Source organism: Drosophila kikkawai, chromosome 2R (assembly GCF_030179895.1).
Source record: "Drosophila kikkawai strain 14028-0561.14 chromosome 2R, DkikHiC1v2, whole genome shotgun sequence".
NCBI lineage: Eukaryota > Metazoa > Arthropoda > Insecta > Diptera > Drosophilidae > Drosophila > Drosophila kikkawai.
This window is the reverse complement of record NC_091729.1, coordinates 17,389,255-17,408,362: the sequence shown is the minus strand read 5'-3', so window position 1 is coordinate 17,408,362 and position 19,108 is coordinate 17,389,255. Positions and strand designations below refer to the sequence as shown.

Below are 19,108 nucleotides of genomic sequence, written 5' to 3'. Positions count from 1 at the left end.
GCTGATGTTAATAGCCCAGCGGGCCAAATGCCGGCGACAGCGAGCAGGCGAGCGAGCGTCTGGCAGTTGTTGCCTCTCGATAAGCCAGCGGCAAGGGAAACCCAATCGAGGCGAGCAGCCGGAACAGCTGTTCCATCTGCGACTGCGCAGGCGCCTCGAAGGCCCCGAAGACCAAGACGACGATGGGCAACAAGCCGAAGCCAGAGCTACCTGGTCGTTGTGCTGCTCTCTCACAAACAAACCCAACTTTCAACTGGTCGGACGTCCCTCGGTCGCCGTCGCAATCCGCATTCCGACTTCCGCGTGTATCTCCAGCGCGCCATTCAAGATACTTTCGCATCCGTTCATTCAGAGTCAGTCAGTCGCCTGGCATTGCTCCGAGATGCCGGTTCGCGTGTCGCGCTGCTCTCGCCGCCTCCGATATTATGAATTGATAGTAAACAACAGCCCAAAGTCAGCGTTCGCGAAGTATTAAAACCCTCACAAGTGACTCGAAAATGCAACTTAAGAACTAAACCAAACCAAAGTCAGCTAAAGTTTAACCAGAAATCCAAGTATAAAGTTAGAGATCAGCCAAAAACACAGGCCAAAATGGTGAGTATCTTAAAGATATGTCAACCAAACTGAAAGATAAATAAGGGGCAATGATGAATAATAAAAATAAAGGCTAGCCAGTGATTATCTCAACCAGAAACTATATAGATTGTTGTGGTAAATCCAAAATATTGTGCAGATGCAGCCAGAAATAAAGTGTATGCTGAGTCCATGCAAATGGTATCCGAGAGATGCTGCGTATGAGCCATGGCCAACACATGTTGATTGCGGCCAGCTGTCTTTTGCCACTCAAAGTGTCTTTGGCCTTATACAGTACAGATACAGTGCGGATACCAGAGACAGATATACAGCCATAGATACAGATACAAATACAAATACGGCTACAAATCCAGATATATATGCAGATCTGACGGGCCAAGAGATAGCTGCTGCTGGTCGCATCTGTTTTTTATTTGCTCAAGCAAATTCGGCGAGCACAATTGCAGATACAAATTCGTTTGTCAAGTGCTCAAATAATAGTTTAAGGCGAGCACACACACACAGCACACACAAACTGTTCATGGTTCGGAGGCAGGGGGAATCTCGTCGTTTTCCCTCTGCTTTGTCAGTTTCACGTGCGAAATTATAAATTATTTGCCCTCTTTTTGCCGCATTTCGGAAGCAGAAAGAGCGGGGGGAGGGGGAGTGCCGGGCCGGAAGCAACATCCACACTGGCTTTTTGGTCCATGACTTTGGCCCGTCGCCGTCTGTTTCTGATGGCCTTGTGCGCCCGCGTTCCCAACAGAAACAGAACTTCCAACTGCAAATAATTGCAGCTGGCTGCCATGTGTCGCCGCCGCTTCTGGCGCTTCCACCGTCTGTCGATTCCATCTGCTTATATCCGTATATATCAGTGGTCGAGAGTCGAACCCTGCCTGCTGCTGCTGCTGCTGCAACAGCCTCCAAAAGAATCGAGAAAATCAGGGAAACCCATGGCCAGATGTGGGCCTTTTTTCTCTGCCGAAACTTTATTGTTTATCGTCGTGGTCAAAGAAAGAAAGGGTTAGAGGGGTAAATGACTTATTTTATGACATGTTCCGGTAACTAAGGAATCTAGGAACAAATCGGAAAAATATTAGATCAGTTTGATATTTTTTTAAGTTCAAAATATTAGTAAATATATAGTTTTTATTGAAATAACTCACAAAAATAATTTAGAAAATAAGATCATGAGCTCGTTTATTATTAAAAAAAATTTAACAAATTATCATCCTCTTATTTCTCTAAAATTTAAATTCCTTTTCATACTATATATTCACACTTGATACCCAGAGCCCTGTCAACAGCAATATAAATATTCTGAAATGCCACTTTACACTTGATTGGAATTATATCGGCCATACCATAATTATCGGCTAAGGATCGCCAAATTCTCGGGGATAACTGCACCGAGACCTGCTTGGTGACTCAGCCTGGAAATCACCTGGCCGATCTGGCCTTCGGTGGTGGCAGCTGTTGCAGCTGATGATCGGCGAGGAGAGCAGGAGTGAGGCCAGCTGCCTTTTTGGCCTTTTGTCTTCTTGGCCTTTTTCTCTCTCTTTTCTCCTGACCCGTCGTCAGTCCGTTGTTGTTGTTGTTGTTGTTATTGCTATGGCGATTACTATTGCGGTTGCTATTCCATCTCGGCCATCTCTCGCCATCACACCAGCTCCTCTTCTCGGCGGCGCTGTCATTGGCGTGACACCTGCATAAACATTTTAACAGCTTGTAGGCTCAGGCCGCGGTCTGTTTTGTGTTTTCTCATTTTTTCCGCCGCTCATTAAACAACGCAGTGCCACCGCAAAAAAAGAAAAACAAAACAAAATATGAAGCGAAAACGTCTCAGGAGAATTTGCCCTAATTAGGGGTTGGACTAATTGATACCCAGTTTGCCTGCTTTGATCAACACTAAACGACTGGGATAGGTCGATAATTCTTTAACCTGAATATATGGTTTATTAAATGTATACATTCATATTTATTTTCTTAAGTAGCTCTACAAATTAACACCTAAAAGAGACAATTGAAATATAAGAAAGTCATAATAATAGGGTAAACCTCTTCCTTGAAATTTGTTTAATATTATTTTAAGGCCTTGAAAAAGCAGTTTTATTTGGTGTTTTACCTATCTGGGATACTTTCTTACTTAAAGATCACTGAAAGTATACAATTATAGAGGTCCTCTTTTGATTTCAAAGAATTTTCTTTATAAGGCTAATCGAACAAAAAATTAAGGTTTATTAAAAGGCGAAACTTCCTCAACTAAGAAATATTTTAGTATGTAAAAACCCTTAACAATGATCAAAAGCAAACAAAGAATATTAAAATTAAGCCCTAAAAGGCGCTACTTATCGGCTCGTGCCTAAGTGATTTGGCCTCCAATCGTTAGCATTTCGAATTGCCTACAAAACAAGACAGCTTAATTGGGTCTAGCAAATAGATCGAACGAATATATATCAGTTCAGTCTGCAATCCAATTAGTGTCAGCAATTTAATTTTTGTTTTGGCCGGTGGGCAGCTCCGCTCAGCTCAGCTGGGCCGGGCCTTGTCTAATCAGTAATCAGCGGGCAATCAGGCGTTCAACAAAGTTCTATTAAATAATGCATTGGGGCCCAAACACACACACAGGAGGCCAGTGGTTAGGCTTTGAAGGCGGTGCCTCTGGTTGCCGGTTGCACATGGTGATTGCATTTAAAATGGACAGCGGCGAAAAAGGCCAAAGTTATTAGCGTAATAGTCAACGACATAAACACAGCCCTAGAGACAGAGAGAGAAGGAGAGTGTACCTTGTGGAACAGGTGAAAATGCACATGACAAGTGCAGCTGTTGGCATCAAATTAGTCCCGGCCACATGTGCCCGCCACCCTTCCGCCGCCAAAATCCCAACCGTACAGCCAGCGGCGGCAATCCATCAAGGGCTCAATCAATCATTAGCACGGCAAACTTTGCCGCACGGAGGCAAGAAAAACAAAAAAAAAAAAACAAAAAAAAACGAACGCGCAGCTTGGAGCTCTGGAGGAAAAGCCAAAACAAACAGAAAAAACTTTGGATTTTCACACCTTTTGCAATTAAGATGCCGACTCTGGCCCGCCTAGACGACATTGACTAATGAGACGCCATTTTGTTTGCGGCCTGGGCCAGCTGAGCCAACAGACAACATGGCGACCGGAAATAAGTCAATTTGCTTATTAGACTGACACGAATGGCAGCAGCAGCGGCAGCGGCAGCAGAAACCGAAGCCGAATGGAAAACCCTGCTCAAAGCTCAAACGCAAACATTGCAAACTCCCAAAGAGATGGTTCATTCGCGGGGGTGGGCCAAAAAAGCAAACAAAACAAAGCAAAAGAGAGAAGAAAAAAAAAAAGAAACAGAAAGCCAAAAAATCGCGAAAAGTGTCACACACAGAAAAGCAACTAACGGTTTTCCTTTCCCAGAATTCGTTTGTGTGCGTTTGTGTGTGTGGCTGCATACGCTTAATCGAAAAAGTCAAAAACAAAATTCGGTGTCGCTGCCGCAACGCTCGCATCCTGTTTTCCTACTCCTAGTTCTTCTGTTCGCCTGGCTGCCTTCCTTTTTCCTCGCTTTTCCGCTTTTCCCCTCGTTGTGGCTTTTGCCACTGCCAGCGAAATTGTTGTCGCTGCAAGTGGCAGCTTATTAAAAAGACGTGGGCCACAGCGAAGCACAAAATATTTTGGGGGCAAGCAAAAATGTCATAGGAGAGAAGCCAGCGCAAAAAAACGAGTGCTTTTCTTTTTTTGTTGTGTATAGAAACAATGGAGAAAATAAAGTCAGTTTGGTGGCTGGCAGGGATATATGTATATATATATTTATTTAGTGGTTAGAAATAGCTATTGGCTTGATTGCTTTCTGTGATTTCAACTAACCTAGATATACCCTTCAGGGGTATTATAATTTTAGTCAGAAGCTTTAAACGCAAGAAGGAGTCATTTCCTACCCTATAAATCATATATATTCTTGATCAGCATTAAGAGCCGAGTCTATCTGACATGGAGACTAAAAAAAAAATTTTTCAACTTTTTTTAAAATTTTATAAGGGGTTACATCATTAAAATTCTCAAAAATCGAAAAAAAATTTATTTTAAAAAATTTGTTTATCTTATATGCAGATTTATTGCCCTGATAAAAATTAACACAGAAAAGTTATCCGAATTAAAATTATGGCATTTTTAGCTTAGTTATGAAGATTTTAAACTCGTTCGAAAAGGTATTCATACTTTGGCTTCCGGAATGTCAGTTCTTTACTTGGGGAAATGGTAAATCAATAATATTTAATTATAATTTAGAACTTTGCTACGATATTTCATATTTTATAAATATTTACAGTCTTTTTATTCTTTTTAAATAATATTTTTCTAAAACATTGTAAGATTCCTACAGCAATTTGCTTTGATTTCCGTTAGTTTAAATTATTTAATTTAAAAATTTAAAATTCCATAACATTTTTTGATGCAACTAATGGCTTAAAATCTGGTTCCAGAACTTTAGTCAAATGGGAAACACTTTATGTATCGCCATCCATTTCAACGTCTTAACCAGCGACCTTAGCCCACCTCCCTCTTACAAAGGAGAAAAAACACCACCCAGGCTTAGTGCCAGCTGCAATCCTTAGCCCGTTGCTCGCTTATGTTTTAAACATTTAGCTGAGACAAAAAACACTCGTGTCCACGAGGACCGCGTGTCCAGTACAATCGCAGAATCCCAGAAACGCAGACGACATTCGCTGGCAAGCTACCAAAATGCGCTTCAGCTCCTGCGCGTATTTGAATTGAATTTCGCCAGGCGGTGCGACATAGCTCAGTCCTAAATCTCCAGCCACAGACGGGAATGGGGGGAGGGAGGTGAGTGGGACTGACCTTGTCTCACACTCACACACACTTACAGTCTCCCAAGAATGGTGTACAATCTCTAGAAAAGGGGCGTTGGGTAGAAAACGACAGCCGAGCAGCTGGCACAGCTGCCGCAATATTTCTTGCGCCAGATGAAACACAGATGATGCCGGCGGCGACCAAGTGGCAGCAGCTGCCCCATTCCCCTATACCCTCTGCTCCTCGCACCAGTAACACTCCCTCCTTGTAACTTGTCAGGACACAGTTGTTTGAGCTGCTGCCTCGAGTGTCTGCAACAGATTTGTGCCAAAAAAAAAAGGAAAGAGTGGAAAAACTCAACAGGACTGGTGCTGCAGGGGCCAGTGTTGCTCGTATATCCATCGATTTGTGCATTTAGATCGAAGTCTAGGGGATGATTATCTCATCCCTGACATAACCAGGCCGGTGCCGTTGCCGTTGCCATTGCCTGCACCTGCTAATGGCCCTGGCTCGTGGAGAAGGTGAGCCTCTCTTATTAGACGTGCCACAGCCGCACACAGGTGCAGGCAGCAGTCGGAGCCATCAAAAGCACCTGCTGTCATTCGCAATTTTTAATTGAAAACGGCAGCGGTGGCTGCTGCTGCCGCTGTCTAGCGCAGACTTGGCCAAAAGACATCAACAACGACACGTGCCAACATGTGTTGACTCACTTGAAACAAAAATGAGAAAGGAATTTTAAAATTCGATAAGAAAGGGTAATTTTTAAAAGGATTTATATTGGTTAATTTATAAATGTATTTTTAAATATATAAATTGTATAGATAAATCAGATATTTCATGATTCTTAATGTAAAATAATCAAAATTTAAAAGTTTATTTACCTTCAACATATAACCCTTATTTTCCTGAGTGCAATTTCTTGGCTGCTGCTGCTGCCACTGGCAGACAAGTTGGCTGAAAAACTTGAACAGCGTCACGTGCTGCAAGGCTGGCAGAATGATTTTCCAATCAGACGAGAACAAGCGCCGGCAGCCGTGGCAGCTGGAAAATCTTCAATTGCGGAGCACGTTGGGAAATTGCATTCAGCCAGCGCGCCGCAGGAAGAGTAGCAGCAGCAGCAGCAGCAACAGCGGCAGCAGCAACATGGGCAGCTGGCGGCCATCAGCTGCTGGCTGTGGCATAATTGGGATGCCTAAATACGTTTTGCGGGCAACATGTGGCAGCCAAATGTTCTTCAGTATTCATTCCCCCCTCGTGGCTGTGGCACTCTCAACGTAAAGCAGTTCGTATTGGAAATAAAACAGACCATAAAGCCGATTAAGCGCGACACTCGTTCAACTGTTTTTTCCCCTGTAGTTGCTGCTGCTGTTGATGTTGCTGCTGTTGCTGCTGCTGATGTTGTTGCTGTCCTGTGACAAGCCATTATCTTATTATGCCTCACACACACTGGCTGCAAATGAAGGGTGAATCAAGGGGCGGGCCAGGGGGGTGTGGCACGTGCGGCGAGTAGTGCAAAAATGTTGGTGTCACAACCCTGCCTCCCTTCCTCCGCCTCCTGTTGCTGAATGGCAGAGCCACTGTGCCTGTGTGTGTGTTTGTGAGCGAGGTGTAATTTAAAATGACGCCAATGCTGCGGCACGTTGCCAACAGACACACACAGACACTCTGGCAGACGGAGAGGCGCTTAGCAAATAGTTGACGAGGGTTGCCGTTGAAGTTTCTTCGGCAAGACAGCCAATTACGTAATTTTATTGCAGGCTAATGATGGTAAATTAAAGGGTTTTCAACCTTTGATTGAATTAGTTTTGGTTGAGCGAGGGATTTAGATAGAGAATTTAAATACATTTAAATCTCTTTTAATGCAAACAAAAAAGGATTTATTATAAGAAGATCATTTGAAAAGCTATATAAAGTAATTAAATCATAATAAAAATGACTTTAAGCTACCACTTTCCCTAAGATAACCTTGGATATTAATAAATATTAAAGACACAACCCAGACACCCTACTTAATTCTCATAAAATTCACCAATTAGTGTTAACAAATAATAATTAAAATTACAGCTCTCTTTGAACTTTAGAACACGCATCGATTTCCGAAGCCTTAAAGCTTAGTAAACGCTTTGGCACATTTCTCACAGTACTACATAGAAAATACCATAATGTTCGAATGGCTATAATTGTCGGCGCTTAGTGTATAATTAAGCACCCGGCATCGCCCTTATCGGACGACCCACAGCTGTTAATGCTAATTACCCAACCCCAAGAACTCTTCGCGCAACCCATTCTCATCCTTTTTTTTCGCCGCCTCCGCCAGCATACATTTGTAGCTCCATGTGTAATGAAGCAGCTGACGCAGCAAGTTGCAAAAAAGTTTTAACTGTAAAACACTCACACACTGGCGCTCCGGCAGGGAATCGGTCTCGGGCTGTGATGTTTCTGCTGCTGCTGCTGCTGCACAGGTGTCGTCGCCAGTAATCCCTCCCAGCAGCGGGAGCAAGAACGGCAGGAAGCAGGAGCAGTGGCGCCACTTGCGCATAATGACGCACAATGCGGAGTCCGCAATACAAAGTGCCCTGGAGTTCCATGGTTCGAGGTCCGAGGTCCAGTTGGTTGTCATTCGCACACACAAACACACATGTGGCAGTACTGGAATGGGGGGCGGGGGGTCAGGAAAATGGGCAGCTTACCGGGAAAGCACATGCAGCTGTGCTGTGATTTTCCAACCTCTCTCATCTACCGCCTCCTCTCATTCACGGCCTTCAACCCTCATTCCCACGGCGCTTCTGTTGTTGTTATTTCAGTTGGCGCGCCTTTTCGCTAACCACTCTTCGTCCTTCGTCCTGCCTCCTGTGGCTCCCAATCCCCCTCTATTCTATATGTGCCAGAGTGTGTTTTTGTTAGCAAAAGGGATAAAAGTATAAAATGCTTTGCTGTGTGTCCAGCACATGGCTCGCAACTGGCACGCCCCCGCTTCTGGCCCGCAAAAGGAATTAAATGAATGTCGTTTAAAATTCGTCCTTTTGTTTTTTATGATCTTTGCCAGCCTAATTGAAAATTATGCAGTGAAAATTGTATTTTGCGATTGCCATTCATTTTTCAAATCGCTGAGCACGGTCTGGTTGATAGTTGTTAGGCCTTTGAGGGTGGAAAACGTAAAGATAGGGGTGAGATAAGGCATCATTAGGATAGAAATGATAAGGAATTTATACTTAGATAACGAAATTCTTTAAATGTATTTTAATTAGCTCTTTTATCAGATCATTCAGAGTAATCTACTCAAATCTCTGGAGTTTTAAGCAGTAACTAAAGCTTAAAAGGAATCTAAGAAATCTATATTCGTTCCCCTTAAAATAACAATTTATTCCTTAATTTTAGTTAATTTATTAACTATAAACCCCTACAGATTATGACAATCACCAATTCTTGTAAAAATATGTATCAATTTTATCGAAATAACCAAATCAAAATGATTTTCCTTTAGTTTCGACTCTTATTATAACTCAGCAGCTGGGCCGCCGCCCCGTCTCACTGTGGCGGGCTCCGCTTAAATAATTACTTTTCCTCTTGGCAATTTCGCCTGCAGCCGTCGCAGCCTCGTCCCCAGCCTCCGTCTCCGCCTTCGCCTCCCACATTCACGGATTCTGGCGCTGCTCGGGCTCCAGCTTCGGCTTCAGCTTCAGCTGGCCCAAGTTTTGTGGGAAAAACTTCTGCGGGCGACATTTTCCATTTTGCTGCGATGGAAGCTTGCGAGGCTCTTCCAGCTCTTTGAAGTGCTTGCCTTACACACAGGCGCCGGAAGGGGGGCTGGGTGTTTTTGGTGTGGGGATGAGGCAGCCGAGGGCACTGGGGGCGCCTTCTGGCGACGACAGGCGACAGCTGCTTGAGCGACAACGACACGGCTGCTCCTGACATTTGATTCATTCGTCATAGCCAGGGCCAAAAGAGGCAGCTGCTGGCTCGGTTCGGTTCGGTTCGGGGCTATTAAGTGAGTCAGAGACCCAGCCAACCTCCCCACCCACCTCCACCTCCTCCTCCTCCTCCTGCTCACAATTACGCTCACCTGCCGCCCTTCACAAACACTTGTTGTTCGCCGCCGCCCCTCCCCCTCCTGAAAACATCCCATTCCCAGTCTCCTCCTTCGCTGCCTCACGCATGTTTTTGTATTTTTGTTTTTTTGCAAACTGCTCTGGAAAAGACCTCGCAAAAACAGTTGTCAAGTGCTCAGCCCGGGATGGGTTCAGCCTAAGATCTGGGCCTGGACTTTCCCAGCGAAGGGGCCTGGGTCGTCATTAGTCGGCAGCTGGCGGCGTGTCAAGTGTTTGTTTTTAATAGAATTTCATTTGCGGCATTTGTGTGTAATTTCGCTCTGATGCCAAACAGCTGCGGCAACTGATGAGCGGCAGTCCCGAGACCAGATACCAGAGATCCGAGATCCGAGACCCCCACTCGATTGTAAATATTGCTAGCCGGACGCGACGATTGACTTTAAACAATTGCTCTAAACATTTCTTGCACCTCGGCGAAAATAAAACGGCAGCAATAGCAGCAGCAGGAGCAGAGATTGATCGAAAACATGAATGAAAACGAACAGGTTTACAGTGGCAGTGCCTGTGTCTGTGTCTGTGCCCCTGCCTTTGGCTTTTCCTTCTTGGTTTTCTTGTTGTTTTTTCCCCCTGCTCTTGTTTACGCAGAGGCACGGCAAGCTGCACAAACTCCCACAGTCCGCAAAGGTATTTACATATTTTAGTGATAAGAATCAACACAAAAATGCTTTCCCCTCATGCGAGCTGGACATGAGCGAGTCCAGGTGGGGTTGTGCACAGAGAGTGCGGAGTGTTTAGTGCCGACTGGGTGACCGGAACTCCCCTCCCCGTCTCTAACAAGTTCGAACTGCGGGGTAAACAGGAAATGCAGTTGGCGAGTCAATTAGCAAGGCTGCTGCCCCGCCTTCTCTTTCGAGAAAAGCGTGAAGATTTCCCAATGGGGAAAATTCATTTAGTTGGGGCGCCTCGAATAAAAAGTTCTTCAACTTAATTACCGAACAGGTGTCGACGGCGTGTGGACTGTTGGCAGCTGTCGGTGCTCTTTGTTTTAATGTTATTCTGCCTATTTTTGTAGACACCCAAAAAATCTAAGGAATTTGTTGAAATTTGGTTGGAATTCTGAGAACCGAAAATAAATTAAAATTAAATGTCACAAAGGCAAATTAAGCCTTTGAAGACAAGGGGGATTAAAAGAAACTAATGAATTTATAAGTGTTTTGAGGTAAAGATTCTTTTGAAAATATATTCAATAAATTCTCTGTGTATAGAATAGAATTTCGAAGTAATTTATTAGTTCATTTTAATGACAATTGACACCTTGAAACTTCAAAACTATCAAGGAAGCACCTTTTATATGTCAAGACAAAACAATAATAATACCTAAAACTAGGTATCTAGCAAAAACTCATTGTGATCATTATACTTCCTCAACAATAGAAAACCCTTAGTTTTACAGCGTTTAATTAATTCCTTAACAATTACGCTTGGTGTCTGGTTGTCTCTGCATAGCTAAATATTCTGCATTTAAACCTCTTAAAAATTGAAAGCAATTTGGCCAAATTAAATCGGCAGCTGTTCTTTCTTCTCCTCGACTCGCACAAAGAACGGCCCAAGGTCTTCTTTAGCCGCCACCGAGTGTGTATTTGTGCGCCCAATTTGCATGTCAGACAACCATTTAATCAAATTGAAATCAAATAAGTTGAAAACATAATGTGAGAACTTTGTCACTTGATGTTTTTGTCTATCGCCTGCCGCTCTGGGAACCTGTGCAGTCGGCCTCGGGGGTGGCCTCCCTACCCCTAGGTTGTTAACCGATTTTCTTGACTAACTACTTTCCGACCTCTTCCAGATGGCGCTCGACGGCAAGGCGATAATTAAGGAGGAGATTACCGACAAGGACGCCTACGACGCAGCAGCAGCGGCGGCAGTGGCAGCAGGTGCGGCTCTGGCAGTGGCCACCGCAGCTGTCCAGTCTGTCCAAGTGCCGCCCGCGTCATCGTCTTCGTCATCGGCGGGATCAGCGTCAGCAGCGGCAGCAGCAGCAGCGGCCTCCAACAACACAGCAGCAGCAGCTGCCACGGCGGCAGCAATTAGTCGCAGGCTTAAAGGTAAGTGAAGCATACATCAAGGTGTATGTATGTACAGAGAGAAAAATAAGAGTGCAAAATGAGATAAGGAGAGGTTGTGGCAGAGATTTTACTTTCCTTTAAACGTGATAATAATTTACTTAAATCAATAAAGAAATCAAATGTAATATGGTATATAATGACGGACTCAGCACCTTGTGTTTTCCCATAGAACCCTTTTAAAATTATCCTTATCAAGCTCTTGATCTTATCTACCTTGAAATCTTCGAAATCCTGTATCTTTTCACTGTATTTTTTTACTGGTGTGAAACCCAGCAGATGTGAGTGTCCCCACAAGCACTTTAAATCGTTACTTTGCAGAGGAATTTGGTCGGAGAGTCTGTATCCTCCACATTTCAGCTAAAACTGCACATCAGAGCATTGGAAATTCGTTACTTTTTAAATGGTTTTCCGGGCTGAGACCACAGCCCACAGCCAGAAAGTTTCCCAAATTTGCGAATGGAAAAGGCCAAAAGCATTTTGCTAGTTTTTACCCCGCATACCCAAGCACAAAAAAAAACGGTAGAGAAGGGGAAACCGCTGCTGGCATTGTTCCCAGGAGCAGCAGCCCGCACACAGACGAGCATTTCGTTGCCTGCCTTTGGGCGCCCCTGCTCTCGGTGCGCCCAAAGGCGGTCGTTGCTTTGATTGCCGCTACCTGTGCCGGTTCCCAGGCAAATGATGTGTGGCCCAGCATTTAAGTCGCTCGATTTTCTTTCCTCCCGCCAGCAATTAGCATTTTCCGAGCGTGAAGGGTGAGGGCGAGAGCTGATTGGATGCCCAATTTGCCCAATTCAAGCCGAGCTGCGGAAAGGCTCTCCATAGCCCACAGCTTTCGCCCAGTTCCAGCCCCTGCCGCTGCCGATGATAATCAGGAGCAGTGCATGATGAATATTTGCCAAAATGATTGTTTTCCCAAATGACTATGCCAGCAACAGCAATGACAGCAGCAGCAGCACCACCAGCAGCAGCAACAGCAACAGCAGCAACAACAAACTAAACTTGCCAACGTTTCGTTTTGTGCGCTCGACTGCAATCTATGGAACGCAGCTGTGCAAATTCTGTTGCCCACATATACACAATCACAGAGGAGGCACACACTGACACACACAGGCAGGAAAATACACAGAGAAAATTAAGGGAGTTGGATTAGAAGTATATTGTCTTAAGATTAGTATTGAAAGTCGATTTAAAACATAATAAATAAAACCAAGAAGGAAAATATTTTAATTATAAATCAATATCAGTTTAAAATTCGTCAAGAACTTATAATAACTGTATGACTTTATCTAAATAAATCAAGCTTAAAGACCTATTTCCTTCCAAGCTGGAGAAATTATTTAAAACAATTTTTAAATCATTCAATAATTAAGGCCTGCTTTTCAGATAAATCTTAAATTAATTACTGATAATAGTTTATATACAATAAACTTGCTATATTTTTCTCTGCCTGCATAGAGACCGTAGCGTTAGGATGCAGGCTGGTCGAGACTGGGACCACGCTGCGTATACGTAACCTTAAATCGATGCCACTGCTGGAGGGAGCTCATGATGCTGGCAAATGTTGGGCCAGCAGTTGGAACCTCTCACTCTCCAACTCTTTCTCTCCTCTAGTCCATCTCCCTCACTCCACCGCAAAAAGTGGCCAACATTATGTTTTAGAAAATATGTGAATTGTCAACACAGAATTTCGTAAATAGTTTTTCGGTTTTGCGTGGGCTTTCTTGGTAGCAGCTGCTGCTCGGTCGGTCGGTCTCCCTGGGCGCACCAACTTTGGGTCAGTTGAGGTTTTCCCACAACAGGACCAAACCAAAACAAACCGAAACTTTTAAGCCCGGTCAAGTGCAATATTTTACAATTGTACACCAGCCAAGGCAGGAGAGGGCAGAGCTGGCAAAAGGGATGCGGGAATGTGGCAATGCCAGCCAATTAAGCCAGGAAAAAGGGGTTTCGAGTGGTGGGAACAACTGGCAATGTGATCAGGATGGCTAGAGGAATGGGAACGGAGACCATGTGATCCATCATTGTCTATGTTTGGCGTTTGATAAGAGCCGCCAACGACTCGGTTGACTGATGTCTCCGGCCATCCATGTGCCTGCTCCGGCCCACGGAGTGGTGGGTATCCAGTGCGCCAGTGTCTGTGTGTGTCCCTTCGATTGGCATGGCGGTGGCGTGCCTGAATGGCTGTGAAAACACAGCCAGTTGCAGCTGTATCCACAATCATTATCACAAAAGCAAACCGTGCAGCAGCCGCACAGCAGCAGCAGCAGCAGCAGCAGCGGCAACATCAACTGACTGCCATTCCCATAGTCCTCGTTGTTGTCGTCATCATCGTCCTCATCATCATGGTCATCAGCAGCATTCGCCACCCACAGTGTCTGTAAGCCACCCATCCGCACATCCACCCAGCACCCAATAGCCATCAACCCGACAACCCGGCAACCCACACCCATAAACAATTTCCATTAGCTTGTGCAAACAAAGTTTGTGTGTGTTTGGCCATCGCAGGCGACAAGTGTGTCCTTAGCATTTTTGGTTTTATTTTAAATGAAAAAGGAAAACAATGGGAATTTAAATACCTTTTGAGGGAAATACCTTTGAGAGAAGGAAAATAGTTTATTATAACGTAATTGGTTCCTGACTAAAGATCCTCTTTATAAATAATAAAAAAAAAATATATATTTTTGTTAAGTAAAACCCAATTTAAAAATTATAAGCTTCCTTAGTAGTAAATAATATACTCCAAATCCTAGTACCAATTCCCTCTCTGACTTATTTGTCGCCTGGCTACTGGCTTTCCCAGCAGCAGCTTCTCCGTCCAGATGCGCACTGCGGATTTGCGTTAAGCTTTTCATTTTTGAGCTACGCCATCGCTCTGGCAGGATCATGGATGCGATAGGACAGCACGTACCGCAATGTGTTGTGCCCACTGCTCCTCGAACCATCAACATCCTCATCGAAAGCCGCTCCCTCGCTGGCCCTGCAATTAGTGCGTTATGTGGTGCTTGATTTGCTTGCCTGACTGGGCCGAAACCACAGCAGAGCAGCACAGCAGTACACTTTGGCCGGGCCAAAAATGTTTGCTAATTTATTTCCCATGTTCAAACAAATTTGTTAATGCCGGCAGTTGGTTGGCTGGCTAACTGGCCGGCTGACTGGCTGGATCTGTGTACTTGCCACTCCGGTCGGGCCAGTTCTGTGGGACAAGTGCTGTAGCTTGTTGTGGTCGGTGGCACATATATATTTCCGCTCCTCCCTGGGCTTTCTGCTAATGCATTTGTAATGCGCCCGGGCTGCACATCCTGTCCTCGGTCTCGAGCTTGGACTTGCACTTGTTTCCCTTGTTCGCACTCGACATGCAACTAACAACCTGACTCTGTTTTCTCCTCCATCCCTCTCTTAGCCAACAGCAGCGGCAGCAGCAGCAGCGGTGGGGACAAGAGCTCCTCCTCGTCCAGCAGCAGCAAGGACAGCAGCCACACATCCTCCAGCCGGAGCGAGCGGGAAAGGGAGAGGGAAAGGGAACGTGAACGGGAACGGGATCGCCTTTGCCGAACTCCGCCGGACTCGCCGCCAGACAGCTCGCGCAGCCTGGCTCCCCGCTCGCCCCACTCGCCCCTGCAGCTCCACCAACGACCGCAGCGGACTTCTAGCGTTTCCCCGGTGGTAAATGGAGGCGGCATGGGTTCTTCGGGCACATCTCCAACGCCCACACCGGGCGGACAGCATGCCGCTTCCCTGGCAGCCGCCGCCGCAGCCGCAGCAGCTGCCCACGTGGAGCAGGCGCGTCTGGTGTCCAAGATGCGTAAGTTTCTGGGCGCCTTGGTGCAGTTCTCGCAGGAACTCGGGCAGCCGGAAGTGAGTGAGCGGGTACGAGCCCTAGTGCTATCGCTCTGCTGTGGCAGTATTTCAGTGGAGGAGTTCAGGCTGGCCCTGCAGGAGGCCATCAACCTGCCACTGCGACCCTATGTGGTGCCACTGCTAAAAAACAGCATTGCGTTGGTACAGCGTGAAATCCTGGCCATGGCCCGGGCCACCAACCAGTCCGCGCTGCAGTACGTCACCAACAACGAGCAGGCCGTAATGGAGTTTACTCCCCACGGAGTACCGAGTGCCGAGTTTGGAGACATATTTATCCAGCTGGAGGCACCGACTTCCAACGGCGGCAGTGGCGTCTTCAAGCGTCGCTCCTCGGACTCCATGATGGAGCACGGTGGCCACAATGGCCTGCAAGAGTGGAGTGAATATATGGCCAGCGGTGGAGCGGGCTATCCTCCGCCTCCTAGCAAGCGGCTGACCCTGCATCCTGGTCACTCCGTGGTCTATGGGGACTATGGAGTCTCTGCCGAGGGTCTGCCCTCTGCGGCGGCCTTCCTGCAGCGTGACGAGCGAGATCTGCGGATGAGCGAAGCCCAGGCCAGGCATCCAGCTCCACCACAGCGTGCGGGAAATCCCAATCCTAACCCGAATCCAAACCCCAATCCCAATGCAGCTGCACCCGGGGCGGGAGCGGGTGGGGAGGAGGAGTGGAAGAACATCCATACCATGCTTAACTGCATCTCGGCCATGGTGGACAAGACCAAGCGGGCCATTACGATTCTGCAGCAGCGGGGCATCGAGCCACAGCATCCGAACAGTGGTCAGGAGGTGACTCCGGCAGCCATGGCTGAGCTGCGACGGCAGACAGAGGAGAAGGTGGCCGAGTTTAAAAGGAATGCCGAGGATGCCGTCACACAGGTGGGTTAAGGAATTAAGACTATTAATTATAATTATTAATTATTAAACATTATTTAACTCGATTTTCAGGTCAAGCGACAAGCTGTCATAGAGATCCAAAGAGCAGTGGTGGCCGCCGAAACGCGAGCCGCGGAAATCATGACCCAGGAGCGTCTTCGTATGGAGAAGTTCTTTATGGAGATGAGTCGTCATTCCAGCGGTGAGCGAGATTTGGACAACAAGTCGCCGTCAATGACCAGTGCCCAAAATGTAAGTCTACTTATTACAAATAGAAAATTCTGATTAATTATTCTCCTCCTTCAGGGCAGCAATCTGCAGCAGCAGTGCTGGAACTGCGGTCGCAAGGCCACCGAAACCTGCTCCGGCTGCAACATGGCACGATACTGCAGCGCCTCATGTCAGTACAGGGACTGGGATAGTCATCACCAGGTGAGAAGCTTGCTTATAAACACTATCTATTAAAAACAAATAAATTAGGAAGAATTTTACTCTTAACTTAAGACTAAACTCTAACAAATTTTGCATTTGTTTTTCTTCAAGGTGTGCGGCAATTCGAGGGCTACTGAGCTGAGCGCCAAGCACCTGCACTCGGCCAGCAGCCTGCGCAGTGCCATGGCCACCCGATCCCCACCCACTCCCAACTCGGCCGTTCATCTCCAGGCGGCGGCAGCAGCTGCGGCAGCTGCGGCTGCCGGGGCCCGTGAAGCGGTCAGCGCTGTCAGTGGCTCAGGTGCGGCAGGTGGAGGTCCAGTTCCAGGTGTGGCTGGCGGAGGAGGCGTAAGCAGTGGCGGTGCCGGCGGGGGAGGAGGAGGAACCAATGGCGGATCCTCTGCAGCTGCAGCCGTGGCAGCTGCCACTCCAGGTGCTCTGGTGGCCAACGGGTTGGGCTCCAAATGACGCATTCGCATGATGAAACCGAAGAAGAAGTACTTGTGCTAGTCAAATTAAAGGAAGAGAGGGTCAGGCGAATAAGAAACCATATACACACACACACACTTAATTATGCAGCTAATATAGAGTTATCCAAAAACCAAAAAAAAAAAAGGAAGTTGAGTAAAAAGAAAAGGATATATTGTCCGCATCGTCACTTAAAGACACAAAAAATAGATGATGCTTGACATCCAAAAAGGCATAAATAGATTCAGATTGATGTGCATTTTCACTAGAATTTATACATTTCAATGTTTTAAGCAGAACACAACTTAGGAAGGGGTTGAAGGAGAAAAAGTATTAGAGAAGCGCAGAGATTTTTATCCTTCAATCCCTAGCCCGGTGACTTACTGAATTAATGTACGGAAATTCCACTTTAACGTCAGCACTTTCACAAAATAAAAGGAATAAATATTACTAACAATATGTGCACACTATTAAAGATTACATAAGCAAGTAAAATCATGAAAATTAAACACACCATTTGATAAACATAAACAGTAAACAGTGAAGTTGTGTAAGTAAGCAACCCAAAGCAAGCAAAAACAAAAAACTGAACATAGTAGATTTTATTAATAATAATACAGTATATTATTACTATGGATATGATTACGATTATGGCTAATTTATTGATTGAGTTTAATTTATTGATTAGTATTTATTGTATTCCCTAAACTAAAACTTAATGTACTTTTACCATAAACAAATACCAAGTAAATGTTACACCTACAAAAAGCAAGGCTGCAGGCCGCAAGGAAACCCCAAGAAATAAAGTGTTTTAAACCAAAACAAAGACTTCGATCCGATGGCCCGGATGTGCCCTTCGTCCTTCTGCCACATTAGAAAATTAGAAAATAACATTTCGATTGGCAGCCCCGAAAGAAGGCCATGAATTGCGCATTAGTGTGTGAGAGCGGGTGTGTCCGGGTGTGCCTGGTGTGTGTGTGTGTGCTGCAAAACCACAAACTACTGTGATGAAATTTCAATTATCGTCACTCAGCTGTGCGCACCGTCTGTGTGGGTGAGTATCTGTGTGCGTGGCGGGGGAGGTGAGTACGAGTATCTGTGGTTGTGTGCATGTATGGCACACCTGCTGCTGTCGCATTGCAAGCGACCAAGTAAAAGCTCGTTAAGGGAGCATCCCAGCCCAGCCCCCTAACCCTCTTTACCCCCCAAGGACGATGCCGCCCACAACATTTGTTGCACACGCACACAGGCACACATGGCTTGCGGCTACACCACACGCACACGTACACAGGACGCCAGCAGACGGCAGCAGCTTGCCTTTACTTCTGCCTTTGTCTAGATGCTCTGCGCTTTTTTGCAACCCTTCGGCCACTTTCCAACAACAACAGCAACGAGAACGACAACAATGACGATGATGATGGTGGCATTTGCTACCTGAGTGATTTCCCAAAGCACAACTCCAGCTACGACCCAACTTCCGCTTTGTTCGGAGAGAGATGCCTGCACATCCAAATGGCTGCACGTCCAGCGTCCAGCTTGCATGTGCTGGCTGTCCCTGCTTCTCGGGGTGTCTTTTGGCCATTCCCTGGATCTAACCCTGTCTACCATCCTCTCGATTACCCCTTTGTATACCGTTAGCTTCTATTTAACATGCAGTTATCGTTTGTTATCGCCAGCAGCCACAAACCAAACTGGCACAGAGATAGAGAGAGAGCGAGCGCAGGTTGTCAACAAGGGGAATCACAATGCATAAAGGATGGGACCCCAGGCGAAGCTTAGATGCTCTTTAAATTTCTTAAGCTATTTAGTAAGGTTTAGTAAGAAATTTAAATACTTTAGGAAATATGGTAAGGAAATAAAAACAATTAAGGTTGTAATGTTTCTCAACCGAAAAGGATTCAAA

The 19,108-nt window shown here is 45.9% G+C and overlaps 1 protein-coding gene across 3 annotated transcripts; it reads left to right on the top strand.

Moving 5' to 3' along the window:
• Positions 1-252: 252 nt before the first annotated feature.
• Positions 253-18,006, top strand: nvy (CBFA2/RUNX1 partner transcriptional co-repressor nervy). Of its 3 annotated transcripts, none has more exons than XM_041777094.2 (6): positions 253-594; positions 11,295-11,553; positions 14,975-16,308; positions 16,378-16,557; positions 16,612-16,737; positions 16,849-18,006. In XM_041777094.2, exons 1-6 carry the CDS (start codon positions 592-594, stop codon positions 17,203-17,205), a joined length of 2,259 nt encoding a protein of 752 aa, XP_041633028.1. In that variant the 5' UTR covers positions 253-591; the 3' UTR covers positions 17,206-18,006. The 3 variants fall into 3 exon arrangements, with proteins under 3 accessions (XP_041633028.1, XP_070140602.1, XP_070140601.1); XM_070284501.1 differs by lacking the exon at positions 253-594 and adding an exon at positions 10,825-10,835; XM_070284500.1 differs by lacking the exon at positions 253-594 and adding an exon at positions 10,842-11,157.
• Positions 18,007-19,108: the final 1,102 nt, after the last annotated feature.